We start from the raw sequence: 27748 nt of genomic DNA, 5'->3' as shown, positions 1-27748 counted from the left end.
AAAGTCCCCAATATGCCATTTCCCACCATCCTGGCCCTCGTCCCGCTCCATCTCTCACCCGTCTCTCTCTCTCTCCCTCCCAGCCCGCCTACGTCCTGCAGATTTTCCCACCCTGTGAGTTCTCGGAAAGCCACCTCTCCCGCCTGGCCCCGGACCTCCTCGCCAGCATCTCCAACATCTCCCCTCACCTGATGATCGTCATCGCCTCCGTATGAGCCGTGTCCGGTACCGACTTCACTTCGGTTTGTTTTTCCAAGGCCCTGCAGCAAAAAAAATATTTAAAAAAGCCCACAAAAACCACACACACACAAAAAAAAAGAAATTTAAGATAAAAGTAAATAAAAAGCACGAGAGAAAGGAATGAGATGGGCGATGCTGCCGGCCTGCCGGCCTCCTGCCCCGGCCGGCCTGGATCAAACTGTCGCGGGTGGCGCTCCCGCTGCCCTGGATGTTTACATGTTGCTTTTGCTCACGGACAACGGATGCACTCGGCGGGTGGACGGCGGGGGTTCCTGTGCCTCCTTGGGGAAAAGAGAAAGGACGGCTTATTTTTTTTAACAAAAAGGAAAAAAAATTATTAAAAAAGAACCTGAACTGCCTTTGCACTAAACCAGTGACTGGGGAACGGCCCCACGCCGCCGCGCGGCCCGGCCACGCTCCGCAGCGCCGACACGCAGCCACGCTCCGCGGCTCGGACACGCAGCCCACGGCGGTAACGGCACGGCCGCGCTCCGCAGCTCGGACACACGGCCCGGCGGGCGCCATGCGGCCACGCGCCACAGCTCGGCCACGGGGCGGCTGCTGGGCCGCGTGGGTCAAGGATCATTTCACACATCGGCTTCGGGGTCCCTCTTAGCGGTTGGGTTTGGTTTTTGGGTTTTTTGGTTCCTTTGGGGGGTTTTTTTGGGTTGGTTTTTGTCCGGATGCGAACCCTCCTCCTCTCCGCTCGCCCCCGCTGCAGCGCCTGCTCGTCAGCTGGGATGTACAGTTTACACTGAAAAAGAGAAAATACAAACCGGATAAAACACACAAAGGGAGAGCAATTTTCCTTCCCGGCGGGACACGCAGGACTCCGTGGGTGTGTGTATATATAAATATATATATAATATATATAAATATATATAATACTGACTCGAAACAGCAAAAATCAGATCCCCACAACATACTTTTTTTTTTAATCTGTGCCAAAAATGTGTTTTCAGAGAAAATCTTATTTTCATACTCAGACTTTGTATCGTCACTCATTTGTAAGTGCGCTTCATTACAGCCCCTCGTCTCCCGCGCCGTGGAAGCGATTCCACGCCTGTACAAAGCCCCGGCCCGGCCCCCGCCCTCCCCAACACTTTATTAATTTATGGAACTGTTTTTTTTGTTTTGTTTTGTTTTGTTTTGTTGGTTTTTTTTTTTCGCAGCGCAGTTTTTGTTTTGTGTGTCCATTGGATTACAAACTTTATTAAAAAATACAAAACACCTCGGCTCTCGTCCCTCGGCCGCGGGGGGGGGGTTGGGGGCTCCCCGGCTCGCGGTCAAGAACAAGAAAAACAGATATTTTTATCAGAGGAAACCCAAATCTTGATTTATTTTCCCTCAATGCTGTAAATGTGAGTTGGAAACCGGAGCTGCCGTCTTTCGTCTGCTTTTCATTCCAGTCCACACCAGCTCCTTGCAGAAATCCCTGGATTTTGGTTCCAGCCTTAAAAAAAAGAGCTCCAGAGCACCTTTTCCACTGCTTTTCCCCCTGGAACGAGGCTGAGCTCCGGCACGGGGGCAGCCGCGGCAGCGCCTCAGTCGATGGGTGCGAATGGGGCCAAAGGGAGAAGATTTGGTAAAAAATATGATTGGGGAGAAATGTGGGGTTAAAGGGGCACCTGCGTCCCCCCGAGAACCTTGGGGTGATGACACAGGGGTGGATGGACAGACGGACACGGCTCAGGGCACGGACAGGTGGACAGTGGCGCAAGGGTGAAATCACTGGGTTTTAGCATGAGGCCTTTGGGGCAAAACCCTCCAGTTTTGGGAGGTTTGTGCCAAGGGGGTGAAGGGGAGCGTGTGGCAGAGTGGGCATCTGTCTGTCCATCCTTCTCTGTGTCAGCTGGGCCTGCCCCCGGCTGTGTGTCTGTGTCCGTCTGTCCGTCTGTCTGTCAGGAAGTGGTGACGCCGGCTGTGGGAACAACTGTCCCTATTTCCAGCTGAACCTGCCCTGTCCGTCCGTCTGCCCAGATGGACACACGGACAGTCAGCTGGTGGGATGGACAGACCGACCGACCCCTCCCCAGCCGGATGCTCCCCCCTCTGCCCCCGCCCCAGCCTGAATTCCCAAAAAATGGAGCTCTTTGCCGCAAAGGTCCTGCTCCGTTCCCAGCAATTTCACACCCCGACCCGTGGGCAGGGCCCGGCCCTTTACCCCCATACTGTCCATCTGTCCGTCTGTCCGTGCCCTGGTCTGTGTGTCTGGAACCAGGACTGGGCCTGAACCACCACCTCTCTGGGGTGGGTGACAGACACACAGACAGACAGACACACGGATGAGGGTGGTGGAAGAGGTGGGTCTGTCTGTCTGTTTGTACAGCCGTGTCCGTGGTCCATACAGCTGTCCGTGTGTCCATCCTATTGCCCCCAGAGTGTTGGGGGGTTTGTGGGTCCAGGCGTGCAGTGCAGTGGCTGCAGTTGGGCTGTGCTGGACACACAGACAGGAGCACGTCCGTCTGTCCATCACCCACCTCGGGGGAGTTCAGGCCTGATCCTGACTTCAGGGCCCCCTTTTCCCCCCTGTTCTGCCCCTGACAGACCAACCCCAGGTCCCTCCCCGCGCTGGGGCTGAGGGATGGGTCGCAGGTAATGGAGAGGACGGACACACGGACACAGGGACCCCCAGTTCCCCCCCCAAGGACAGCAGGGCCGGGGGGCCCATGGGGTGTCCCCAGCCCAGCCCCAGACCCCGGGGGCAGGACAGGGCCCTCCTGCCGGGGGTCAACAGCACCTTTTTGTCCTCTTTTCCACCCAAAACAGCCTCTCGTCCGCCTCCACCCCCCCTCACGCTTGGCACCAGGGAGCTCTCTTGAACCCCAAAACCCCCACGGCCGCTCCCAGGGGGCACAAACCCTGCCCCAACATTTTCATCTCCATCAGCTCCGTTATCCGTTTTCAGCCAATGGGGCCCTCGTCAGACGAGCATTTCGGCTCCAGTCCCTCCGTCCCCCCCAAGCATCAGCTGGGGGGGCTGCAGGTGCCCCCCCAGCCCCGCATCGCATCCGTTAGAAAATATTCCAATTTATTCCATCTCTCCTTCCTCAAATACACTTTGTCCACCGCTTCCAAGCAGCTGGAATAATAAATCTGTTAAATAAAGGCGAGGGGAGTCACTCGGGGGGCGCTGGAGCCTCCCCAGCCGTGGGCGCGGGCGCCAGGGGGGCAGCGGGGGGCTCGGCAGGGCTGTCGCGGGTTCGGAAGAGCAGTTCTCCGGCGGGAATAACCTGCTCCGTTTGCCAGGCGGCGGCGGTTCCGTACTGCTGGTAAAAGTCCGTGTCGGCCTGGAACATGACGAGGGCCTGCGCCGTGTGGATGCGGACGTGCTGCGCCAGGCTGCTGGCATCCAGGAACTTCTCCCCACAGGAATCGCAGGCGTAAAGGATCTGAGTGTTGGGATCTGAGAGGGAAAAACAGGGTCGATGCTGGGGTGAGGGTGGTGGGGCCGGAGCTCACTGTTCCCCCCATCCCCGTTCTCAGCTCTCCCCCCCCCCGTTCCTGTTCCCAGCCCTTCCCCTCCATGCCCATTCCCCCCAACGCCCATCTCTGGCCATTCCCCTCCATCCCTGTTCCTGGTCCTACCCCTATTCCCATTTTCCCCCTAATCCCCATCTGTTTTCGCCCCATTCCCATTTTCCTCTCCATCCCCACTAGTGGCTGTTCTCCCTGCCACCCCCATCCCCCCCATTTCCCATTTCCCACCCCCGTTCCGGGCTGTTCTCCCCCTTCCCGGCCGTTCCGTTCCCATTCCCATCCTCACCTGCCTCCTGCACTTGCTTCACGGCTTTGGTGATCTCAGCTTTCAGCGCTTCTGTCTCATCGGCAGTGACGGCGGCGGCCACGGGCACCACTGCGGGGAGAGGGGAGCGATGGGGACACGGGGGCCGATCGTGGATCGTGCCTGCCAGCGCTCAGCCAGGCCGGGACGCTTCCCAGCCCCGGGACACAGGTCCACGGATAAGGATCCAAATTCCTTTGCAATGGCTTTTGGGACCCCTAAGCTGCGGCCCATGGATAAACCTCCCCTTTGGGATGGATCCGGGACCCCCGAGCTGTCACCCGCGGATAAATCTGCCTTTGGGAGTGATCCAAGACCCTCAAGCTACACCTCCACGGATAGACCTGGCTGTTGGGATGGCTCTGGGACCCCCCATTATGCCACCTGGATAAGTTTCCCTTCTGGGATGGCTTTTGGGACCCCCAAGCTGCACCTCCATGGATAAACCTCACTTTTGGGATGGATCTGGCATCCCCGAGCTGCACCTCCATGGATAAACCTCGCTTTTGGGATGGATCTGGCATCCCTGAGCTGCACCTCCATGGATAAACCTCGCTTTTGGGATGGATCTGGTATCCCCGAGCTGCACCTCCATGGATAAACCTCGCTTTTGGGATGGATCTGGTATCCCCGAGCTGCAGCTCCATGGATAAACCTCGCTTTTGGGATGGATCTGATGGATCTGGTATCCCCGAGCTGCACCCCATGGATAAACCTCACTTTTGGGATCTCCAAGCTGTGCCCTGTGGATAAGCCTTGCTTTTGGGATGGCTCTGGGAACCCTAAGCTGCACCCCACGGACAAACCTTGCTTTTAGGGATGGATATGGGATCCCCAAATTGCACCTCATGGATAAACCACACTTTTGGGAGAGCTTTTAGGACCCTTAAACGGCACCTTGTGGATAAACCTCACTTTTGGGACGGATCAGAGACCCCTAAGCTGCACCCTGTGGATAAGCTTCCCTTTTGGGGTGACTTTTGGGACCCCTAAGCTGTGTCCCATGGATAAACCTCCCTTTTGGGATGGATCCCAAATCCCTAAGCTGCACTCCATAGATACACTTCCCCTTTGGGATGGCTTCTGGGACCCCCAAGCTGCACTCCATGGATAAATCTTGATTTTGAGACCCCTATGCTGTGCCCCATGGATAAGCCTTCCTTTTGGGATAGATCCGAGCCCCTACGCTGTGTCCCATGGATAAACCTTCCTTTTGGGATGGATCCGAGCCCCCTAAGCTGTGCCCCACGGATAGGTTTTCCTTTGGGATGGCTCCCAGGCTCACCCGTCAGCTGTGTGACTGCGGTGGCCGCCAGCGCCTCGGTGGCCAGCGTCACCATGTCATCGGAAGCCACTGTGACGATGTTGACTTCATCTCCTTCTTCCGGCTCCAGGATTTTGATTCCCGCCTTGCCTTGATGCACCGTCTTCACGTGGGAACGCAGGTTGTCCACCCGGTTAAAACCCCGCCCGCACTTATCACACAGGAACGGCTTCTCCCCTGGGAATGAGACGAGGAATTTAGATCCGATTGAGGATTTAAGGAGGTTGGTCAAGACCTTGGGAAGTCCTCGAGGAACCCACCCGTGTGGATAATGATGTGTTTGGAGAGATCGCCCACGTTGACGAAGGCTTTGTTGCAGACGGTGCATTTGTGGGGTCGGATGTTATCGTGGTGACGGATGTGGTTGGCCAGTTGGCTGGACTGGACGAACCTGGAGGGAAAAGAAATGGCGTCACCACGATCCAGGATGCTCTGGCCCTCCCAAAATCCATGGGGATGGATCCTCACCTCTTGCCGCAGCGCTCGCAGACGTACGGCTTCTCCCCCGTGTGCTGGCGCACGTGGGCGATGAGGGAGCTCGCTTGGGTGAAGGCTTTTCCGCAGATCAAGCACTGGCACGGCTTTTCTCCTGGGAGAAATGGGGGGAAGAAGCATGGATGTCAACAACCCAGGGATGGGATCATGTTGCTCCACCCAAAATCCCTTGGGGAAAGAGCAGAGCTGTGTCCCTACCGGTGTGGATGCGGATGTGCCGCTGCAGCGCCCCGGGGTCGGCGAACTGGCGCTGGCAGTAGACGCAGACGTAGGGTTTCTCCCCGCTGTGGATCCGGAGGTGCCGTTTCAGGTTGCCTGGGAGGAGACGAGGCTCCGCTGGAGGCACGGCGATAGCAGCACCTTCCCTCCCGACTTCCCGGAACCCTGGGGCTCCATCAGCAAAGCCCATCACTGCCGCAGTAGCGATCCCCGGAGCCAGAATGTGGCAGTAGGGAACACGCAGCCAGTTTTCAAGGCGATGGAGAGACTCCATCCAGCCCCCTCCAGTCCTGCAGGGGCTTGGGGAGACAGGAGGAGACATCTCCATCCCCAAAAGCCGGTCGAGGGCTCCTTCCAGGAGCATCCCAGGATGCAATCCCATGGGCAACGCCAGCCCAGCCCCACAGAGGGAGAAGTTTAAGCATTGCAACCACAGTTAGAGGTTTAAACCCTCCTCTGCTCAGGATGAAACCCTTCCTCTGGCTCCGATTCCCCCACGGAGCGCTCCGTGTCCCCCTCCAGGCCGGCCAAACCTCCATCACTTGGATCTCACCACCTACCAACCCCGTGCTACCTGAAGTGGTGAACTGCTTGCCGCACTCCCGACACTTCAGGGGCCCGTCCGCGATGTGGATCTTCAAGTGAGCCTTCAAGTTCCCCACCTGGGAGCACACAGCGGGATGCAGTGAGGCCCCCGCATCCGCCATCTCTGTCCGGACAGACCTGACCCACCGTGGGTCCCATTTCCCACCCCTAACGCACCTGATTGAATTTCTTGTCACAGTGGGGACACTTGTGCTCCTTGTTGGTGTCGTGGGTCTCCAGGTGTCGCATTTTCGAGGTGGGATCGGAGAAGGAGCGGCCGCAGTAGTCGCACTGGTAGGGTTTCTCGCCGCTGTGGACCAGCTGGTGCCGTTTGAGGTTGCCCGAGGTGGTGAAGAGCTTGCCGCAGTCGTCGCAGCGGTACTTGGCCTCCCCCGTGTGCCGTTTCTTGTGGAGGTTCAGCAGGCTGATGAGGCGGTAGCTCTTCCCACACTCCTCGCAGCCGTAGGGCTTCAGTGGGCTGGAGACGAGATGCAGTGGGAAGAACCGGTGTGCTGAGCTCTTAGCACCCCAACCCGAGCTCCACCGCCCTGGTGAGGCCCACCCGGATCACAGGGTGCTTTGCAGCAACACAAAACCATCCCAGACTCATGGAATGGGTTGGAAGGGACCTCAAAGCCCATCCAGTCCCACCCCTACCATGGGCAGGGACACTTCCCACTGGATCAGGGGCTCCAAGCCCCATCCAACCTGGCCTGGAACCCCTCCAGGGATGGGGCAGCCACCGCTGCTCTGGGCAACCTGGGCCAGGGCCTGCCCACCCTCCTCGTGAGGAATTGCTTCCTTATGTCCAATCTAAATCTTCCCCCTTTAATTTAAAGCCCCTCCCCCTTGCTCCATCACTCCATGCCCTCAGGAAAAGTCCCTCCCCAGCTTTCCTGCAGCCCCTTTCAGCACTGGAAGCTGCTCTAAGGTCTCCCTGGAGTCTTCTCCAGGCTGAAGAACACCAACTTTCCCAGCCTGTCCTCATCGCAGAGGTGCTCCAGCCCTCGGATCATCTTTGTGGCCCTTAAGGAAGGACGTGGCAGAAAGAGAACTCTCCTCCTGGACCAACCCACAAGGGTGATGGATTTCACAAGGATCTGAACCCTTGCAGCAAAAGCCACATTTTGTAGGTGCTCCTGACTCCTTTCCATGACTTGTGCTGCTGGAAGTCTCCAACCCTTCCAGACTGATGTGAGACGCAGGGCGGTGTTGGCTGTGGAACCCTTATGCCCTCAGCCAGCCACCGGCATTGTCACAAGCCTTCCTCGGCCTGGTGGCATCTCTCAGATTCCAGTTTTGTGGTACCTGTGTGTCTTCTCGTGGGCTTTGCAGGCAGCTGGGTCAGAGAAGGCTTTGTTGCACTCCCTGCAGGAAAAGGGCTTCTCACCGGTGTGGATACGGATGTGCCTCTTGAAATTCCCGGTGTGGGTGAACTCCTTCCCGCAGTCCTAGGACAGAGAGACAGGCATGGCCACACCAGTGATGCTCGGTGTTCCCGAGGGACCAGAGACAATGCTTGGGGCTGCAGCCGGCCTCACCTCACACTTGTGTGTGACAGAGCCGTAGGCTTTCGACTCGGTCCTGTCGCTGTACGTCCCCGAACGGAGCAGACGGGTCTCGCCTGAATTTTCCTGCCCGGAGTCAGTGCTCCCCGATTCGTTATCTTCAGCGTTTTCGCCGTTTTCTATCTGGGGCTGCTCTTCCTCAGGGATTTTAGCCTCCTCTTTGTCCTCAGCCATCACCTCCCCCTCTTCCTCCTTCACTTCCAGCTCCACCTCTGCAGGCATTTAGAAAACAGGGACAGCAGGGATCAGGAGCAGCACCGGAGACGCAAAAACACCCTTATTTGCTAACCCCAAGCTCAGGTTTAAGGCGATGGGAATTAGCCCTGCCCTGTTGCACTCCCGTAACACCACTCGGGTGCCTGGAGTCTGTTTGGATTTGCAGGTTTAGTTAGAGCTGAAATCCAAAAGCGTGCACAGAGACAGGAGCGCTTTCCAGTTTCTCCTCAAGGACACATGCTCCCGTGGGCTCTGCGACTCGCAGGAAACAGCTCTTGCCCAGCAAAACTCACTTTAACAGAATTAACTGCATGGAAAACAAGGATTCATCCCTTGCCCAGCTTTGCTTCAGCCCCGCTGAAGGGAATGGGCGAAGTCTCGCTCACACACACACCTCCTGTTTCGGCACTCGGAGAGACGTTGTCCTTCGCTGTGGGGCTGCTGCTGTCAACCACACTCTCCATCGGCTGCGGATGGCTGGGAAATTCAGTGTTGGGGCCCTCCTGGATGGCAACATCTGCCCCTGCGAGAAATAGAGCGTCTCAGGCAGGCTCGAGGAGACACCAGGCTTGGCGCAGCAGAGCCTGGCAGCAGGACAGGGGGATTCTGGGGGTCATTCCTCGGTGGCTCACCGTCTTGGACACCTGGCTGCTCCGGCTGTGCCTCGGGCTGTGCTGCTGCAGTCGCGGGTGCCTCTTTCTTCCCTTCTGGGTCAGGAGCCGCTGGTTTTGTTTTGTCAGCATCACCCGGTGCTGCTTCTGCTGACGCCTTGTCCTCGGCAGTCACCTTGTCTGCCCCTGCGAGGGAAGAGGCAAAGCACTCCAGTTTTTCCTGCCCGCACAGGGGATCCCAAGGGCTGCTAGAAGGATCCTGCTGCCGGGTCCTGTGCCCGGGACACCACAGCCCTGTGCAGCCCCAGGCTCGGGAAAGTACAGCTGGGAAGCTGCTGGGCAGAGAGGGATCTGGGGGTGCTGGATAAGAGCTTCTGAACATGAGCCAGCAGTGGCCCCGGTGGTCAAGAAGGCCACCAGCATCCTGGCTTGGCTCAGCCCTGGGGTGGCAGCAGGAGCAGGGAAGGGATCGTCCCCCTGCATTCAGCACTGGGGAGGCCGCACCTCAAATCCTGGGTTCAGTTCTGGCCCCTCACTCCAAGAAGGATCTGGAGGGGCTGGAGCGTGTCCAGAGAAGGGAACGGATCTGGGGAAGGGTCTGGAGAACAGGGGTTGTGGGAGCAGCTGAAGCGGATCAAACCCCACTCAGCCACCCCTGCGTGCCACGAGATGTACAGCAGCAGGTTTGGATGGTGGTCGGAGTGTGTGGCTGCTCCACGGGGCAATTCCCAGTCTCCCTGGATGAGGGGAAGCGAGGAGGCTACACACCCATCTCGGCCGGGGGCTGCTGGCTTTCTGCCAGCACGGCGAGGGACTTGAGAGCATTGCAAGCGCTAACGATCTCCTGCATTTGGAGGAATCCTGCCACGGCCAGCACGTCTTCCACGTTGTCGGGGTTGAGGCTTAGCTTCGCTGTGTACATGAACTCCAAAACCTGGCCCAGGCCTGCAAGGGAAGCGACACAAACAGAAATAAGCTCTCATCTCTCAGCCATTCCATTTTGGAACGCCCAAAGGCCATGGAATAACAGGCAGAACCTCAAACCATGGGCACCAAACCGCTTCGTTTAGGTCGCACGGGGGATATTGGATGTACCTGCTGCATTGCTGATGTCGAGGTGCACCACGTCCTTCTGGTCAACAAAAAGCATCCTGAAGTACTCGCTGCAGGCGGCCAGCACGGCTTTGTGGGCCTTAAAGTTGATGCCGTCCACCACGAAGGTGCAGTCGCACAGCAAACCCAGCTGCCGCTGCTGGTTCAGCTGCTCCAGGACTTGTTTGCTGTGCTGGGGGAAATCCATGGCTGTGGGGAGGCAAACAAACGCCGTGACCAGGGGGTGAGGTGGGTGCTGAAACCCCAACACCACATCCGAGACAACCACAAAACAGGAGAGCTGACAAAAGCCATGGATCAACCACTACCCGACTACCCCGTGAGTTAAAAAACGTGGCCCGAAGAGCCCAATTCCAGCTCCTCACTACAGCCACCTCCCTCCCCCACCAAAAACAACCCCAGAACTTCTCCAATACAACACAGCTCTCAGATCATCTGCGGCCTTCTCTGGACTTGCTCCAGCAGCTCCATGTCCTTCTTGTGCTGAGGACTCCAGAGCTGGACACGGGGCTCCCGGTGGGGTCTCACCAGAGCAGAGCAGAGAGGCAGAATCCCCTCCCTGGCCCTGCCGGTCCCACGGCTCTGGATGCAGCCCAGGACATGGGTGGTTTCTGCACTGCAAGTGCACGCTGACGGCTCATGTGGAGCTTCTCACCCATGAGCACCCAAAATCTTCTCAGGGCTGCTCTCCATCCTGTTATCCCTCAGCCTGTGTTGAGGATTGCCCCAAACCAGGTGTAGGACCTCACACTCAGCCTTCTTGAACCTCATGAGGTTCACATAGCCCCACTTCTCCAGCTTGTCCAGGCCCCTCTGGATGATATCCCATCCCTCAGGGGTGTCAACCTCACCACTCAGCTTGGTATCATCTACAAACTCGTTGAGGGTGCACTCAATCCCTTCATCTATGTCACTGATGAAGATACTAAACACCACCGGTCCCATCCTAATAGCATCTCGTATATATTTATTGCTCTTCAACTGGCCCAAGCTGCGATCAGGAATCCTGTTGCCTCTTCAATCAAGATTGCGGAGGGTGCAGTGCAGAAAGCGTTCATCAGAATCTTCAGTCCCTGCTCATTTTAGGTGCTCACATCATGATACCAAGGGAGTTTTTGATTTTCATTGTGTGTTTGGAGGGAGTTCTCCCAGCTTGAAGCACAACTTTGTCTGAGGAATGCTGCAAACTCCTGGAAACACTACAAAAACCTGTTTTTCTTGGATAGCAAAGAATGAGGGCCACCGCCAGCTCGATCTGCTGCCACGTGGTGTGTTTTCTCCTGGGTGCAGGGTAGCGAATGAAGGGCTTTCATACAGCTTTGTTTTCCAGCAGTGATTCCTGTGCAAGCTGACAGGATCGTTTCATCACTCTCTGGGCGAGTGGTCTTTCTCTGAAGGTTTCCAGCCTATAGCAGTTGCTTTTCCACTTTAAAAACAGCCTGGGGAGTCTCAGGATGGGGAAAGGTGACAGGTTTGGACCCACAAAACCAGGTGGCTTCCAGGCAGCCGTCAGCACATCATCCGGATCCATTGCAGCAGGCGAGCGCTGCGGGCAGAGGGAGCCTCCTCCTGTCTGCTGCGGGTGTTAGCAACGTGCTTGGTGAAAGATCTGCACAAGGATCGATTCGGTTTCCAAAATCATTCCCAGAAGGGATGAGAAGCCCAGACACCTCCAACAGCATCAGATCACGCATAGAGAGAGGAAGTTTCACTCCCAATACATGCTGCTTGTCTTCGCAATTCACCCACCGCCACGACTTTCCAGCAGCTCTCCAAAACACCGGGTACTTTGTAATTGAACGCCCACGGCCTGTCCCAAAATACACCCCTTGGGAGCCAGAAAAATCAGTATTTGTGTCAAAATCTGCCTAAACCCCCGCAGGCGCACGATCTTGTAAGGTTAGCAAAGGAAGAGCTGGGAAAAAAAAAAGGGGTGGCTTTTCCCAGCAGGACAAACAACGCTGCCTTCCATGCTTGGAAAGCTCTGCGCAGCGGGACCTGAGGAATCACGACGATTTGATGCACAAAAAGGCTATTTTCATATTTGTAGGAGGCACTTTGTGTCTGAATGGTGATTTTTATCGCTGCCAATTGGATTTGCCTCAGTTTTTGCACCTGAGCTTTGTGAAGGAAGCAAAACCCCAAGAAATTCAACTCTTCCTGAAAAACTTCATCTTTCCTGTGTGCTCTGTGGTGTCACAGCACATGAGGGCAGTGGGGTGGAGGTCGGGACGAGCTGTGTACGCCCTCACGCCTGAACCAATGCCCAACGTCCCCCAGCACCTGAGATCACCTTTGTGCACTACAATTCTTGACTCCACGCTTTAAAATCCCAAATATCTGCATCAAAAATCCCACGGTGCATCCAAAACGCCACCCTGGTTCCTTGGCACCGCTCGGGCAGGGCTGGCTTGCAGCTCCAGTGCTGAGATCCATCTCCTTTCCCATCTGAATGGGACGTGACGAAATGGGGAGCTGGTCCACCCAACCACCAACCCATCACCCCCGTTAGCACAAATCCATTGCTGTCGGCGTGTCTGAGGCCATGTGTCAGAGCTCCTTGCCCAAAAAACAGCGATAAGAGAGGGCTGGTGCCCAACCTCACCCCTGAGCTGCGAGGAGTGGAGAGATCCGGAGGGCTGAGGCTGCGGCTGAGACGGTTGCAGCTCTCCTCCACAGCTTCCCCCCTTCCCTGTCGGTATGAAACTCAGTCTCTACGCAGCCATCCTGGAGAAACAGAATGAAAAGCTCTGTTTTAAACCCAAACTTCATGTGCTGAAGGCACCAAAGTCTGACATCGCCAACCCAGGAGCGGGTACCACCAGATTTCACCTCACCAGAGGCACACCCGTGCTACTTCCCCTCCTGACCCCTCCCTGATGTGGCTGTCGAGTCTCTCATTACCCAATTAATCACAGAAAAGCTTTGTTAGGAGAACACCCACGCCTGCTGTACGCACTCACAGAGATAAATACAGTGCCTATGGTCCCAGGGAGCTTCCCACACGAGCTCTGTTAAGCTCTCATGCTTATTAATCCCATTAACCTCTCCCCATACCTGTCACTCAAGTGTCCACCTATAAAAAAATCCCAAAGCCTCAATAAATTGGAAAAAAACACCAATTTAAACATTGCTGTTGCCATCCAGGCATCCGGGCTTACACTGCGAAGATAGAAAGGAAGAGGGGGTTAACTTTCTGCCTACCGTCATCTCCCTTCTCGTGTGTCAGCTCCAGGAACAAAGCAGCCATAATCCTTTCAGTCTCTGCGAAGAGGAGTCTGTCCTCATTTCCAGGAACCAATCCTGTAACATTTTCAATTAAAAAAGATGAAGTTAGGAGCTGATCAAGGTACAGGTGCGTTATTAATATAAAATATTGTGTTAAGGGGGTTTTAGTGCCAGCCCACATCCAAACATCTGGTTAACATATGTTTTAGCCTCCTTACTGATCACTGAACGAAGAGGAGCTTAAACTGAGCTGCCTCTTGCGAGGATCCACAGCTTTTTAACAAGTTTCCAGGTTGAAAACAGGAAAAAAAGATCCCTGGACATGGTGGAGTGAAGTGAATGAAACAGAGAAGGGCTCTGGAGTTTGTGGTTGGCAGCGGAACCAGAAGGCGAGCTCACATTCAGCTGTAAGGAGGGGAAAAAGGTAATCATGAGTGATGCCAGGCAGGAAAACAATGTGGTGGAAGGGAGCTAAAAGGAGAAGAGAAGAGAAGAGAAGAGAAGAGAAGAGAAGAGAAGAGAAGAGAAGAGAAGAGAAGAGAAGAGAAGAGAAGAGAAGAGAAGAGAAGAGAAGAGAAGAGAAGAGAAGAGAAGAGAAGAGAAATCAGAGCCACTCTGGAATCCTCTGCGAAAGAGAACCCTCAGTGATTCAGTTTTCAGGCCCACGGATGTGCTTGTGCAGCTCCTGGCACAACGGGACGCGGCTGGGCAGGCAGGGAGCCAGCCGGGCCACCGACATGAGGCCAGCCTCTAGCTCTGCCATGGAATCTGTGCGGTTCTGCAGCACCCGCGTGATAAAATCTTCATCTTCTTCCAAAAAACCTGCCTGTGTGATACTGCCCGGTCTCTAGAAGCTTCTGATGCAGAAATGTAAGTAAGGAAACACAGCTTGTCCATAAAACATATCCTCCATGCCTGAAAATCAATGCCTGCAGAGGGCACAAACAATCCGGTCACACCAAAAATGACACCAGAAGATGAGAAAACTCCTTTTTCCTCAAGTTGCTGCGTGGTGCTTGGAAGTTTAAGCAACTTTTTTGCTGGCAACGTCCTTGGTGGGCAGGAAGAGAGCTTGAGGGGTGCTGGGGCGCTCAAGGGCTGTTGGAAGGGGATTCAGCGGTGTTGACGGGGGCATTAAGGGGTGTCACAGTGGATTGAGGAGTATCGGGGGGGATCGAGGGGTGTCGGGGGGGATTGAGGGGTGTCGGATGGGATCGAGGGGTGTCGGAGGGCTCATCTTGGCTGTCAGGGCCTCATTTCCATGGACATTCTGCTGTGTCCCAAGGGATGGCAGCTGCGCCACATATAGGGGGCCAGGGCTTTGCTCCTGAGGGACCCCACGGCTGCATGGAGGGGTCACGGGGTTCCCAGGGATGTGCAGGAGAGGGGGGTGCAAGGGCCCTGGCAGCTCCTGCTCCGCTCACAGCAGAGGCCGGAGGGGAAGGGTGGGAAGAGGGGTGACAGGGAGAGGCAAGGGGGGACACAGGAAGGGTAAAACAGAGAGGGAGGGGTGACCAGGAGAGAGGAGGGGGACAGGAAGATAGGGGGGACAGAGAGGAGGATGACAAAGGGAAGGGTGATGGGAGCCGAGTGACAGAGAGAGAGGGCGGTGACGGGGGGGACAGGAAGAGTGGGGAGTGACAGATATAGGGGAGAGTGACAGAGGGAGGTGATGGGGAGGTGACAGGGAGAGAGGGAATGACAGGGAGAGAGGGGTGACGGGGAGGTAATGGGGGGAGGAGTGACAGAGAGAGGGGAGTGACAGAGGGGGGTGGCGATGGGGGAGGATGACAGGGAAGGGCGGCGACAGGAAGAGAGGGGGCGACAGAAAGGGGATGTGACAGGGAAAGAGGGGGGTGACAGAGAGGGATTGACAGAAAGGGGGGTGACGAGGGGAAGTGACACAGGAGGGGGTGACAGGGAGAGGGGGTGACAGAGCGGCCGGTGACAGGGAGAAGGGGTGGCTGAGGGTGACAGGGACAGGGGGGTGACACACGAGAGGGCCATCAGGGGCAGCGAGGGTGCCGGCGGGTGCCCGAGCGAGCGGGGCGGTGAGGTGGTTGGCGGGGCAGTGATTGCCCTCCCTCAGGTTCCCAGTCCCCCCCTCCCCTCACACAGACCGCCCCCCCCGCCCCGAGCGGGGCCGCAGCCCCCCCTACCCTCCCCAGCCACGGCGCTCACCGTGACACCGGCCGCACAAAGGGCGCCGCCATCTTGGGGCCGGGCGGAAGCGGCTTCGCCTCCTTCCCCCGCCCCCCCCCGCCGCGGGCCGCGAGTGCGCACGGGGCGCGCGCCGCGCGTGCGCAGTGGGGAGCGGCGGGCCCGGGAGGGGCCGCGCGTGCGCGGTGGGGAAGGGCGGGGTCGTGGGAGGGACACGGGCGGGACGGCGGCTGCGCATGCGCGGGAGGGGTTTGAGGCAGGTCACGCGGTGCTGTTTCCCGCTTGGTGGCGGTACCGGGGCCGGTGATGGAGGCCTTGGGGCTGCGAAGCTGTCGGGGCTCCTGGAGCCCCCCCCGCCGCGTGTCTGCTAAACCGCGTCCCCAGGTGACACCTCTGCATGTGTTTTGACCCCCTCCAGGAGTGGAGACTCCCTCACCTCCCGAGGCAGCCTCTGCCAGGGCTTCACCGCGCTTTCCATGAGGCGTTTTCCCACTATCCAATCTGAACCTCCCCTGGAGCAACGTGAGGCCATTTCCCCTCGTCCCATGGCTGTCCTCGGGAGCAGAGCCCAGCACCCACCTCCCCACAACCTCCTCTCAGGAGCTGCAGAGAGCCATGAGCTCTCCCCTCAGCCTCCTCTTCTTCAGGATAAACAGCCCCAGGGCCCTCAGCCGCTCCCACAACCCCTGTTCTCCAGACCCTTCCTCAGCTCCATTCCCTTCTCCGGATGCGCTTCAGCCCCTCCAGGTCCTTCTTGGAGTGAGGGGCCAAAACTCAACCCAGGATTCGAGGTGCAATCCCTTCCCTGCTCCTGCTGCCACCCCAGGGCTGAGCCAAGCCGGGATGCTGGTGGCTCTCTTGGCCACCGGGGCCACCACTGGCTCGTGTTCAGCCGCTGTCTGGACTGGATGAGCCTAGAGGTCTTGTCCAAGATTAATGATTCCACAATTCCATCATCCTGTGACTCCAGACCCTGTGCGGGTGTGCAGGACCAAGTGACCTGAGCAGCCCCACATGGCTTCACAGCCAGCGGTTTTCCGGCACCTTGCACAGTACCGGTGGCTTTGGGGGGGACTCTAAGTGGTCTTTTCTGACCCGGTGATTCTATGATTCAATGATTCTAAGCAGCCGGCTGGAGAGCAGGCAACCTCCAAAAGTGTAATATTCCCATTCCTATCAACCTGCTTCCCTCTAGGTCCCAATTTCCCACCCTTCCTGCTCCAAACGAGCCTTGCTGCTGGATGGGGCAACACCGGCGCAGGTCTTCGAACCTCCACTGAGCAAACCATCCTCTTTGGAGAGAAAAAGGGGTTTTTTTCTTCCTCATTCGGTGGAGCTGGATGAGGCCCCCAGCCTGTCACCACTAGGTGGCAATCGGTGACCGCTGGGTGCTGGCTGGGTGCTGGGGTCCCGGGCACCCAAGGGTGACCTTTGGGGGCAGAGCGATGCATCCCATCGCAGAGGTCCAACCACCGCTGTCCTCCCGCTTCCTGTGCTGGGCTGGGGGCTTTCACCATAGGCTTACTGGATATTAGATGATTAAGGGCTCTTCTAACTCAAACCACTCAGGGAATGGGTTGGGTTGGGTTGGGTTGGAAGGGACCTCAAAGCCCATCCAGTCCCACCCCAGCCATGGGCAGGGACACCTCCCACTGGCTCAGGGGCTCCAAGCCCTATCCAACCTGGCCTGGAACCCCTCCAGGGATGGGGCACCACCACTGCTCTGGGCAACCTGGGCCAGGGCCTCCCCACCCTCACAGCAAAACATTTCTCCCCCAAGATCTCATCTCAATCTCCCCTCTTCCAGCTCAAAACCATTCCCCTCCTCCTCTCCCTGCACTCTCTGATCCAGAGCCCCTCCCCAGCTTTCCTGGAGCCCCTTTCAGCACTGGAAGCTGCTCAGAGGTCTCCCCCTTCTCCAGGCTGAACAACTCCAACTCTCTCAGCCTGTCCTCATACGGGAGGTTTTCCAGCCCTCACATCATCTCCGTGGCCGCCTCTGGCCTTGCTCCAACAGCTCCATGTCCCTCAAGCACTGAGGACTCCAGAGGTGGGTGCAGGGCACCAGGTGAGGTCTCACCAGAGCAGAGCAGCACCACAAAGAGCTTTTCTTAAATAACTTTTCACCATTTTTCCTCGTGGCATCCCACAGTTGGGAGCCCCCTGAGTGGCCGGTGAAGCCGAGAGGGAAACCGCCTTGGTGCTTGTGTTTGTGTGCATCCCCCGCGCTGCAGGTGTGTTCATGCAAGTCACGAGTTGTTAGGGGACAAGCAGGGACAAGCTGACCTCAGAGCTGGAGCAGCAACACGAGCTGGGCGGCGTGTGGTAGCTATAAACAGCCGCTCGCTCCACATGGGCGCCTCAGTGTTGTTTGTACACACAGGGAGATGGAGTTGGGGAGTCAGGAGGGATTTGGGGCAGCTTTTTGGCCCCCTTAAAAGAAGTCCCTGGGTTTGGCAGCCACACTGGGCCCCTCGTCCTGGCTCATGCTGGTGTCTGGGGCTTCTCTGAGGGTGATGGGTGAGGGTGGGCAAGGGGAGAAGAAGGGTTTGGTGCCCTTCCAGGTGGGCTGGCGGCTGAACAGCTGAGGGAATGGCTCAGAAATAGAGCTGCGAGGAAGGAATGAGTCACCCCGGGCTGGAAATAAACGGACCGTGGGCATCGGAGGGGAGCCAGGGCAGCTCCTCACTCTCATTTTTGACGGGAAGAGGAATTTCTGATGGAATCCATACAAAGATGGCCCTTAGGGCTGAACCTGCACCCTTTTAGGGGAAAAGCATCAAGAAAACATTTAAAAAATGGAGGCGACGGCAGGCAGGCATTCTCAATAATTTATCACAAGCTGTATATACAGAGACAGGCTCTGGCAGAGGGCTGGGAATTGATCCTCACTCCTTGCTCCTGGCAGGTCTCTTGGAATGCTAGATCTTCCCTATCAACCCTCGCCGGCTAAAGAACCCCGGTGCCAGGAGCCAGCACTCCCTTCTGGAGTTTCTCCAGCGGGTGACGAGATGCCTCTCACCGCACCAGCTCCTCGTCACAGGTCTGACCCCGGGGGGGAGCGTTCCCATCCCCTACCCCATGTCCCACCTCCTTTCCAAATCACCCAAATCATTAATGAGGGAGGGAAAGGGCCCCGCTGTTCCCTCAAATCTTGATCTCAGTCCGGAAGGTTTGCTGGACGTGGTCGGTGTGCTTGGCTGGCTGTCGCTGAGCCCGGATGGTCAACGTGCCATCGTCCCCCAGCGAGGATGACACCGATGTGGGGTCCACGTCCTCGGGCAGCTGGCATTTGTGGGTGAAGGTGTTCATGACGGTGCCATCCGCAGCCAGCTGGGGCAAAAAAAATGGGTGAAAAGGTGTGATTTTGGGGTGCAAATGGGACCCAGGCTCGTTGTTCCCTGCCTGTGGGTGAGGCCGGCAGTTGCACCTTGTGTTTGGTGTTAATATTTATCTTCCTGAGGGGACGAGCGGGATGCAGGTGGCAGCTGTGGGGACAAAGGTGCTCTTTTTGCCTCCCACCCCCCAGCAGAATGGTGATTACAGGACATGAGTTTGTTTGGTCTCAGGGGGGCTTCCCTTCTGTGAAATACGGAGTGAAAAGATGAGGGAGTTGTGAATTAAACCCCACAGCGGTTATGGTGGGGACCCTTGGGGTGGGAGTTGGGAGTTGAGGATTTTGGGTTCTCCCTCGCTTTGGGGGTGCATGGGGAGAGAGCACCCACCTTCTCGGCGTGCACCTCGATCTGGTTGTTGGAGGTGGTGACGATGATGTCCTCGGGGGCGAAGTCACTGACGTCCACAGTGAACTGATAGGTGTTGCCCAGGGTTTTCACCGTGCCGGTGTTGCCGGGCCGAGCTGCCGGAGAGGGAGTGGGTCACAGCCACCGTTCAGCTGAGGTCCCCCCAAACACCTCTCAGGGTCACAGACAGGATTCGCTTGGGGTCCCCCCCCAAATGCCTTCTTGGGGTTACAGACGCGGTTTGCCTAGCATCCCCCCAGACACCTCTTGGAGTCACAGCCATGGTTCATTTGGTGTCCCCCCCAATGCCTGTTGGGGTCATGGCCACGGTTCACCTGAGGTCCCCCATAAATGCCTCTTGGGGTTACAGACACGGTTTGCCTAGCATCCCCCCAGACACCTCTTGGGGTCACAGCCGTGGTTCATTTGGTGTCCCCCCAATGCCTGTTGGGGTCATGGCCACAGTTCACCTGGGGTCCCCCCCAAACGCTGCTTGGGGTCACGGCCACATTTTGGTTGGGGTCCCCCTCAACGCCTCTCCCACAGCTCCGAATCTTGCCCAAACCCTCCAGGACATGGTTACCAGCATGGAGGAAGAGGAGGCATCACTGACCCCTCCTTGGCCCCATCTCCTGGCCCTAAACATAGGATGACACCCCTCAAGCTCACCTTGGAACCCCAAAGTCTCGCCGTGGGGCCGAACAAAGCTCCCAAAAAGCTCCATGGTGCCCGTGGGCGACACCGACTGAAGAAAGCTGCGCTCTGATCGGAAAGCACTCGAAGATCTCACGTTCATCCACCGCGTCCCCCCAAGACCCCGACCCCCAGCTTCTGCCAAGGAGGAAGAACGGAGCCCTTTTCCTCGTCCTCCTCGTGGCGAAGGCAAAGCAGGACTGGTTATTTTCAGGGGGGGGCAGCTTGACGAGCTTTTTAAAGCCTCGTTAGGGCTCCCGGCCGCCTGCCAGACCTCTTGTAAAATGGGCTAAATTTAGGTCTTGCACCAGAGACGGTGGAAATTTTTCCCCTCTCCGTCTGTTCCCCGTCCCCCGTCCCCTCCCGCCGCACTGTGGAATGTGATGTCGGTGTTCCTGCCTATTATTAAGGAATAATAATGATAATTCATTAAAATACTTATTAAATACTCCTCGTTCCGGGATGTATTTGAGGACTTGGAGCTTGGAGGTGGCAGGAGGGGGGGGGGGAAACCCAGCTCACTCCGGCTTGAGCGGGTCCGTTGGCTTCGTCAAGGTCGTTTTTAATGAGCTCGTTTGCAAACTCAGTCTGGTGGTGGAGGCCGAGGAGGGAGAAGCAGTGAGGGGGTGCTGAGGAACAGGGGGTCCTGTCCCCTAAAACATCGCAGGATGGAGCAACCCGTCCCCGTGGGGCTACAGGAGGAGGAGAGGGTGCTGGTGTCGGAGAAGAGCTGGAGACCCTGTCCCAAAGCCCGGAGGAGGCTCCGAGGTGAGACCCCCCCCACCCAGAGTGGGGGGACCTTGGGTGCAGGGGGGTGTTTCTGGGGGGGATCAGCACCCTGTTGTCCTCCCCTCAGGGTGCCTGGAGTGGGTGAAGCGGCAGCTTTTCCGCGTCGGGGAGGACTGGTATTTCCTCTTCATCCTGGGGGTCCTCATGGCCACCATCAGCTTCATGATGGACCTCATCATCCACAGGCTCTTCGAGGGTAAGCGAGGAGCTCCCACTGGGGGCTTTGCTGGCATCTGGGGGTTCACCAAGGATGGGAGTGTGTCTTTTTTGGAGGGGTCCATCTCCCTTCCTGGCACTTCTCCAGCCCACCGGTGGCTTTACCGCGAGGTTGGTGACATCCTGGTGCTCAAGTACCTCTCGTGGACCATGTACCCCATGGCGTTAGCAGCCTTCTCCACCGGCTTCTCCCAAAGCATCACCCCACACTCGGGAGGTGAGCTGGTCACTCACCAACTTCCTCAGCTCCCCAGAACTCCCCTCTCAGTAGCAAGGAACCCCTAAAATATGGACAACCTCCTCTCCAGGCTCTGGCATCCCGGAGCTGAAGACCATCCTGACCGGCGTGGTGCTGGAAGACTATTTGGCCATCCAGAACTTCGGAGCCAAGGTGGTGGGTTTGACCTGCACCCTGGCATGTGGCAGCACCATTTTCCTCGGCAAATTGGTGAGGGATCCCCTTTTGTTTCCTGGCATCACTGTGGTTTTCCATCAGCACCAGGGTGGTGGGGGAGGGACACTCAGTGCCGTGTCCCCTCCTTGGCACTCAGGGTCCCTTTGTCCACCTCTCCGCCATGGCCGCGGCATATCTGGGGAAGATGCGGACTTCAGTCACAAAGGAGTACGAGGTGGGGGTGCTGCCTCCCAAAAATTATTTGGGAGAGCACTTCCTTCTCTCCAGTTAGGGGGGAATTTGTATCTCCCCCCCCCCAAACAAAATGTTGGGGTTATGGCTGATCCTCCCCCCCACAGAACAAGTTCAAGCAGAACGAGATGCTGGTTGCCGCGCAAGCCGTTGGAGTGGCCACGGTTTTCGGGGCACCCATCAGCGGTGAGGATCCCCCTTATCCCACCCCGAGGACCCCAGAAGCCCCCTCTAAGGTCGTCCCTCCCCCTTTTTCCAGGGGTGCTCTTGAGCATCGAGGTGATGTCCTCCCACTTCGCCGTGCGGGATTACTGGCGGGGCTTCTTCTCGGCCACCTGCGGCGCCTTCATGTTTCGCCTCCTCGCCACCTTCAACAGCGAGCAAGGCAGGGCCGGGGGCTGACCCTTCCCCTGGGGGGCTGCTGTGGCATTTTTGGGGTGCCCACCCCTAAACCCACACACTCATTCTTCTACCTCCTCCTCCCTCCCCCCAGAAACCATCATTGCTATTTTTAAGAGCAACTTCCAGATTGATTTCCCCTTCGACCTCCTGGAGACCTTCTTTTTTGCCATTGTGGGGTAAGGAGCGCCCTGCCTGTCCCCCTCCCCGTACATCTGTTCCACCCCCTGCCCCTGTCCTTACCCATCCTTCTGCCCTTATTCCTACCCCCATCCCTGCCCAGCCCTGTGCCCCCACTCCTGCCCCTACTCCTGTCCCCTCCCCCTGCCTGTCCCCCTGTCCCTGCCCGTATCCCATCCCCGTCCCTGTCCCTATCCCTATCCCATCCCCATGCCCATCCCCATCCCCATCCCCATCCCTGTCCCTATCCCATCCTTGTCCCTATCCCACCCCCATCCCTGTCCATGTCCCATCCCTGTCCCTATCCCATCCCTATCCCCATCCCTGTCCCTATCCCATCCCTGTCCCTGTCCCATCCCTGTCCCTATCCCATCCCTGTCCCATCCCTGTCCCTATCCAATCCCCATCCCTGTCCCTATCCCATCCCTCCCCCTGCCTGTCCCTGTCCCTGTCCCATCCCTGTCCCTATCCCATCCCCATCCCTGTCCCTGTCCTGTCCCTGCCCCTATCCCACCCCCATCCCTGTCCCTATCCCATCCCTCCCCCTGCCTGTCCCTGTCCCATCGCTGTCCCTGTCCCATCCCCGTCCCTGTCCCTGTCCTGTCCCTGCCCCTATCCCACCCCCATCCCTGTCCCTATCCCATCCCCATCCCTGTCCCTGTCCTGTCCCTGCCCCTATCCCACCCCCATCCCTGTCCCTATCCCATCCCTCCCCCTGCCTGTCCCTGTCCCTGTCCCATCCCCATCCTTGTGCCTATCTAATCTCCATCCCTGTCCCAACCCCATCCCTGCCCCATACCCTCCCCCTGTCCCTATCCCATCCCCATCCCTGTCCCTATCCCACCCCCATCCCTGTCCCTATCCCATCCCTGTCCCTGCCTGTCCTGCTGCTCCTGCCCCTATGCTGACTCCATCCCTGTCCCCCTGTCCCTCTGCCCATCCACCTGTTTCTGTCCTCCTGTCCCTGTCCCCCTGTTCCATCCCCCTGATTCCTGTCCCCCTGTCCCTTTCCTCCTATCCCCCTGTCCCTGCCCCCTGTTCCACTACCTGTCCCCATCCCCCTGTCCCTGTCTCCCTGTCCCTGTGTCCCCAGGGTCGCCTGTGGCCTGGTGGCCTGTGCCTACCTGTGGTGCCAGCGCTGGCTGCTGGCGGCTGTCGGGGAGATGCGGCTCACGGCCAAGCTGCTGCGCACTGAGTTCGTACCGGCCCGCGCCCTGTGTGTCCGTGTGTCCATCCCACACACCCTGCCTGTCCGTGTGTCCTCCCACACTCTACCCACCACCCCATCTATTTCAGGTGTCCATGTGTCCTCCCACACACTCTGCCCACCACCCCATCCGCCTCAGGTGTCCGTGTGTCCTCCCACACACTCTGCCCACCACCCCATCCACCTCAGGTGTCCATGTGTCCTCCCACACTCTGCCCACCACCCCATCCACCTCAGGTGTCCGTGTGTCCTCCCACACTCTGCCCACCACCCCATCCATCTCAGGTGTCCGTATGTCCTCCCACACACTCTGCCCACCACCCCATCCACCTCAGGTGTCCGTGTGTCCTTCCACACTCTCTGCCCTCCACCCCATCCACCTCAGGTGTCCGTATGTCCTCCCACACTCTCTGCCCACCACCTCATCCACCCCAGATGTCCGTGTGTCCTCCATCCCAGGTGCCCATATGTCCTCCCACATACCCCACCCACCCACCCGTCCGTCTGTCCATCCCCACACCCCAGCCCTCCTCTCCCCGTTCCAGTAAGCCCATCTACACGGTGCTGGTGGTTCTTCTTCTCGCCTCCATCACCTTCCCGCCCGGGTTGGGGCAGCTGATGGCCTCCAGGGTGAGTGGGGGGCTCCCTAGGGCACCCCGACACGTCCCCATGGGCGCTTACAGGCTGTCCGTCTGTCTGTCCAGCTCACCATGAAGGAATATCTCATCTCTCTCTTTGACAACCGCACTTGGGGTGAACTGGTCCCCAACACCTCCTCCACAGTTGGCCCTGAGGAGCTCTGGCAGGAGTGGTACCACCCTTTGGCCACCACCTTCGGCACTTTGGCCTTCTTCCTCGTGATGAAGGTAGCCACGGCCCCCTCCACGCCCCTCCTATCCCCCCCCTGAGACTGTGTCCCCACGGGGGTGACCCCCAAATCCTCGCCTGGGCTCTGCCCCCCAGTTCTGGATGCTGATCCTGGCCACCACGCTGCCCCTGCCCGCTGGCTACTTCATGCCCATCTTCGTCTACGGTGAGCGCGGCGGCTGCGGCCACCTCCAGCGGGGACAACCAGCCCTGGGGGGGGGACAGGGGGACAACCAGCCCCGGAGGGGGGGACAGGAGCCCTGGGGGGGGGACAGGGGGACAGGAGGACAGACAGCCCTGGGGATGGGGACAGGAGCCCTGAGGGGGGACAGAGGGGACAGGAGCCCCCAGGAGGGGGACAGGAACCCTGGGGGGGACAGAGGGGACAGGAGCCCTGGGGGAACAGGGGGACAGACAACCTTGGGGAGGGGGACAGAAGCCCTGAGGGGACAGAGGGACAGACAGCCCTGGGGAGGGGGACAGGAGCCCTGGGGAGGGGACAGGGGGACAGGCAGCTCTGGGGACAGGGGGAAAGGAGCCCTGGGGGGGGAGAGGGGACAGACAGGTCTGGGGAGGGGGACAGGAGCCCTGGGAGGGGGGACAGAGGGCACAGACAGCTCTGGGAAGGGGGACAGGAGCCCTGGGAAGGGACAAGGGACAGCCAGCTTTGGGGTGGGGGGGACACAGGCCCTCAGAGGGGACAGAGGGACGGGAACCCTGGGGTGGAGAGGGGACAGTCAGCTCTGGTGGGGGGACAGACAGCCTTGGGGGGGACAAGGGGGACAGGAGCCCTGGGGGGGATGGGGGACTGGGAGGACAGAGGGACAGGGGACAGCCAGCTGTGGGGGGGGGGGGACACGAGCCCTGGGGAGGGGGACACGGGGGGTACAGGAGGACAGGAGCAATGGAGGCATGGGGGGGGCAGGGGGGACAGGAGCCCTGGGGATACAGGGGGACAGGAGGGGGCCCCCTCCAGCTGCTCCATTGCTCTGGGGGCGCTGCTGGGGTGTCCCCATATCTGTCCCCCCGTTTCAGGAGCCGCCCTCGGCCGCTTTCTCGGGGAGGTGGTGGCCCTGCTGTTCCCCCGGGGGCTCCGCTCGGCTGGGACCCCGCGCCCCATCACCCCCGGCGGCTACGCCCTGGCCGGTGAGGAGCGGGGACACCCATGGGTGGGGGGCACCCACCCCACACCCGCTGACCCCAACTCGGTTCTCCTCCTCCAGGCGCTGCCGCCTTTTCAGGCTCGGTCACCTACTCCCTGTCCACGGCGTTGCTGGTGTGTGAGGCCACCGGCCACCTGGGCCACGTCCTCCCCATCGTTCTGGCCGTGCTGGTGGCCAACGCCATCACCCAGAAACACCAACCGTCCTTCTACGACGGCACCATCATCGTCAAGAAGCTGCCCTACCTGCCCCCCATCCGCAGCCGGCACATGGCGTAAGGACCTCCCGCCTCCCAAAAAGTCCATATTTTGAGGAGTTTGGCCTCAAAATGATGATCCGGTGGAAGGTGTCCCTGCCCGTGGTAGTGCGGTTGGAACTGGATGGGCTTTGAGGGCCCTTCCAACCCAACCCATTCCATGATTTGATGAAATCTGGGGTTTTATGGCTCACCAGCTCCTACAGAGTGATGGCGGAGGAGTTTATGGAGCGCCAGGTGGTGACCTTGGCCAAGGACTGTGGCTTCGAGGAGGTGCTGGCAGCCTTGGATGCCTCCACCGATGCCGAATACCCCGTGGTGGAGAGTGCAGGTGGGATGTGGGATGTCAGGGGGGGTCACCACACCAGAGGGGGACGTCACCAGCTTGTCCTTGTCCTCCAGGGTCACCAACACTGGTGGGCACCGTCAGCAGAGCCCAGCTGGTCACCTTCCTCCAGAGCCACCAGCATCCCCAAGCTCCCCCAGAGGAGAAGGTAAATGGGGGGGGGGGGGGGGTGTGAACACCCCGCCCAACCCCAAAAAGCTGGTTCTCCACCCCAAAATTAACACATCGCCTTCCCCAAGCCGGCCACTGTGGGGACACTTGGGGACAGCTGCACCATCGAGCCCATCATGCTCCAGCTCTCACCGTGGACCTCCTTGCACCAGGTTTGGGGTGGGGGACATGTCCTGATGGGGCTGGGAGCCACCAATGGCCCCCAGGTCTGTGTCACAAAGAGGGGACAGGAGGGGTGGCTTTGTCCCCACGTGTCCCTGTTGTCACCTCCTCAAGGCCCATCACCTCTTTGAGCTGCTGAAGCTGCAGCGCATCTTCGTCACCCACTGCGGGAACGTGGTGGGATCCGTCAGCCGCGTGGAGGTGAGGGGACACTGGGGGGGACAAGGGGGGGACAAGGGGGGGCAAGGAGGTGACGTAGAGGGACAAGGGTTAATGTTGATGTGATGTGGAAGGACAAGGGGGGCACAAATGGGGTACAAGGACGTGACATGGGAGGACAAGGTGGGGGCATGGGGGGACAAAGGGGGGACAAGCCCCAACCTCCCCTCTGTCCCCTCACAGCTGCGGAGAGCGATCGAGGACCTCGCCAACCCCAAGTGATGGCTTTGGGGGACCCCAAGGGACCAGGGTTGTCACCCATGGAAAGAGGGGGAACCTGTCCCCTCCCGGGGGGGACCCCGACATCTAGGGGGGGATCTCTGGCAGAGGGTCTGCATTAAATACACCGGCCCTGCAGCTCCCTCTGCTTCCTCCTCCTCCTCCTCCTTCTTCTCCTCTTCTTCCTCCTTCTCCTCCTTTCCCTCCTCCTTCTCCTTCTCCTCTTCCTCCTCCTTCTCCTCTTCTTCCTCCTTCTCCTCCTCCTTCCTCCCTCCTTTTCCTCCTCCTTCTCCTCTTCCTCCTCCCGCTCCTCTTCCTCCCCCCAGAGTTCATTTTGGGGGTGTCACCCCTTTACCCCACAGCAGCGCTCAACCCCCCCCGGATCACCCCAGAACGTCGCCCAGCCCCAACCTCAGCGCCCCCCACCCCATGGGCCCCCTCTGTAATTATTTGTGCATAATTATCCTTAATTATTGCCATCAATAAGGGTGGTGGGTGTTTTGCCCCCTGGGGCGGATGGGGGGGGCCGAGCCCCCAGCCCAGCTCTTGGCGCCTCCTCAAACCAGGGCGCAGCATTTAGGGGGGCAGAGGGTGCGGCACCGCTAACGAAGATGGGGTGATTAAGCACACCACGGTAATTAAGCGTGGCGAGGCAGGTTGGGTGAGGCGGGCATGCCCGGGCCCAGACGGAGGAGAGGTGACATGGGGTCAGCGGTGGGGAGACACCCCAAAACCGGGGCGGGGGCGGCGAGGGGCGAGGCTGCTGGGAGCGGCTGCACCCAGGGAGGGGCTGGTGGGGGAGGGACCATGGGGTGGTGGTTGGTGGGGTGAGGGACCATGGGGAGGTGGTCGGTGGGGTGAGGGACCATGGGGAGGTGGTCGGTGGGGTGAGGGACCATGGGGAGGTGGTTGGTGGGGTGAGGGACCAT

General features: G+C 58.8%; 4 protein-coding genes across 9 annotated transcripts in view; 2 read left to right on the top strand and 2 right to left on the bottom strand.

The window, feature by feature from the left end:
- Positions 1-1368, top strand: part of SPEN (spen family transcriptional repressor) — a 70329-nt gene extending 68961 nt beyond the window's left edge. For all 4 annotated transcript variants that reach the window (XM_054085484.1, XM_054085483.1, XM_054085482.1 and 1 more), the window contains one exon: positions 84-1368. In XM_054085484.1, the coding sequence (XP_053941459.1) occupies positions 84-215 (132 nt within the window). In that variant the 3' untranslated portion in view covers positions 216-1368. The remainder of the gene's footprint in view (positions 1-83) is intronic.
- A 1895-nt stretch (positions 1369-3263) lies between these two features.
- On the bottom strand, positions 3264-15702 carry ZBTB17 (zinc finger and BTB domain containing 17). 2 transcript variants are annotated; one of them, XM_054086105.1, is made up of 17 exons: positions 15565-15702; positions 13360-13458; positions 12761-12882; positions 10138-10344; positions 9811-9987; positions 9064-9228; positions 8826-8954; positions 8189-8427; positions 7956-8098; positions 6825-7125; positions 6637-6724; positions 6042-6158; positions 5817-5937; positions 5609-5739; positions 5310-5525; positions 4007-4096; positions 3264-3646 (listed from the first exon to the last, which is right to left on the bottom strand). In XM_054086105.1, exons 4-17 carry the CDS (start codon positions 10340-10342, stop codon positions 3360-3362), a joined length of 2409 nt encoding a protein of 802 aa, XP_053942080.1. In that variant the 5' UTR covers positions 10343-10344; positions 12761-12882; positions 13360-13458; positions 15565-15702; the 3' UTR covers positions 3264-3359. The 2 variants fall into 2 exon arrangements, with proteins under 2 accessions (XP_053942080.1, XP_053942081.1); XM_054086106.1 differs by lacking the exon at positions 15565-15702 and adding an exon at positions 13602-13787.
- Positions 15703-18360: 2658 nt separating this feature from the next.
- On the bottom strand, positions 18361-20220 carry HSPB7 (heat shock protein family B (small) member 7). The gene is made up of 3 exons (XM_009556181.2): positions 19956-20220; positions 19269-19402; positions 18361-18876 (listed from the first exon to the last, which is right to left on the bottom strand). The coding sequence occupies exons 1-3, from the start codon at positions 20080-20082 to the stop codon at positions 18691-18693; spliced, it is 447 nt and encodes a 148-aa protein (XP_009554476.2). The 5' UTR covers positions 20083-20220; the 3' UTR covers positions 18361-18690.
- A 152-nt stretch (positions 20221-20372) lies between these two features.
- On the top strand, positions 20373-27083 carry LOC104055146 (chloride channel protein ClC-Kb-like). 2 transcript variants are annotated; one of them, XM_054086107.1, is made up of 19 exons: positions 20373-20747; positions 20836-20964; positions 21073-21201; positions 21293-21432; positions 21536-21613; positions 21738-21816; positions 21890-22015; positions 22124-22208; positions 23303-23404; positions 23962-24046; positions 24121-24282; positions 24380-24449; positions 25319-25429; positions 25507-25720; positions 25900-26033; positions 26105-26196; positions 26288-26371; positions 26496-26582; positions 26784-27082. In XM_054086107.1, exons 1-19 carry the CDS (start codon positions 20648-20650, stop codon positions 26820-26822), a joined length of 2046 nt encoding a protein of 681 aa, XP_053942082.1. In that variant the 5' UTR covers positions 20373-20647; the 3' UTR covers positions 26823-27082. The 2 variants fall into 2 exon arrangements, with proteins under 2 accessions (XP_053942082.1, XP_053942083.1); XM_054086108.1 differs by lacking the exon at positions 23303-23404 and having other exon boundaries at positions 26784-27083.
- Positions 27084-27748: the final 665 nt, after the last annotated feature.

Source organism: Cuculus canorus, chromosome 21, assembly GCF_017976375.1.
Source record: "Cuculus canorus isolate bCucCan1 chromosome 21, bCucCan1.pri, whole genome shotgun sequence".
In the NCBI taxonomy this organism is placed as follows: domain Eukaryota; kingdom Metazoa; phylum Chordata; class Aves; order Cuculiformes; family Cuculidae; genus Cuculus; species Cuculus canorus.
The sequence above is the reverse complement of the archived record's forward strand: the minus strand, read 5'-3'. Positions and strand labels throughout refer to the sequence as shown.

Excerpts from the sequence above, each read along its gene's own strand:
- ZBTB17 (XM_054086105.1), bottom strand. The coding sequence starts at position 10,342 with ATGGATTTCCCCCAGCACAGCAAACAAGTCCTGGAGCAGCTGAACCAG. Across the intron at positions 8,955-9,063 it reads GCAGCCAGGTGTCCAAGACG|GGGCAGATGTTGCCATCCAG; the intron begins GTGAGCCACCGA and ends TATTTCTCGCAG. Across the intron at positions 8,099-8,188 it reads CTGTCACACACAAGTGTGAG|GACTGCGGGAAGGAGTTCAC; the intron begins GTGAGGCCGGCT and ends TCTCTGTCCTAG.
- HSPB7 (XM_009556181.2), bottom strand. The coding sequence starts at position 20,082 with ATGAACGTGAGATCTTCGAGTGCTTTCCGATCAGAGCGCAGCTTTCTT. Across the intron at positions 19,403-19,955 it reads CGAGACTTTGGGGTTCCAAG|CTCGGCCCGGCAACACCGGC; the intron begins GTGAGCTTGAGG and ends CCTCTCCGGCAG. Across the intron at positions 18,877-19,268 it reads TCGAGGTGCACGCCGAGAAG|CTGGCTGCGGATGGCACCGT; the intron begins GTGGGTGCTCTC and ends TTTTTGCCCCAG.
- LOC104055146 (XM_054086107.1), top strand. The coding sequence starts at position 20,648 with ATGGAGCAACCCGTCCCCGTGGGGCTACAGGAGGAGGAGAGGGTGCTG. Across the intron at positions 21,614-21,737 it reads CAGTCACAAAGGAGTACGAG|AACAAGTTCAAGCAGAACGA; the intron begins GTGGGGGTGCTG and ends TCCCCCCCACAG. Across the intron at positions 24,450-25,318 it reads CATGCCCATCTTCGTCTACG|GAGCCGCCCTCGGCCGCTTT; the intron begins GTGAGCGCGGCG and ends CCCCCGTTTCAG.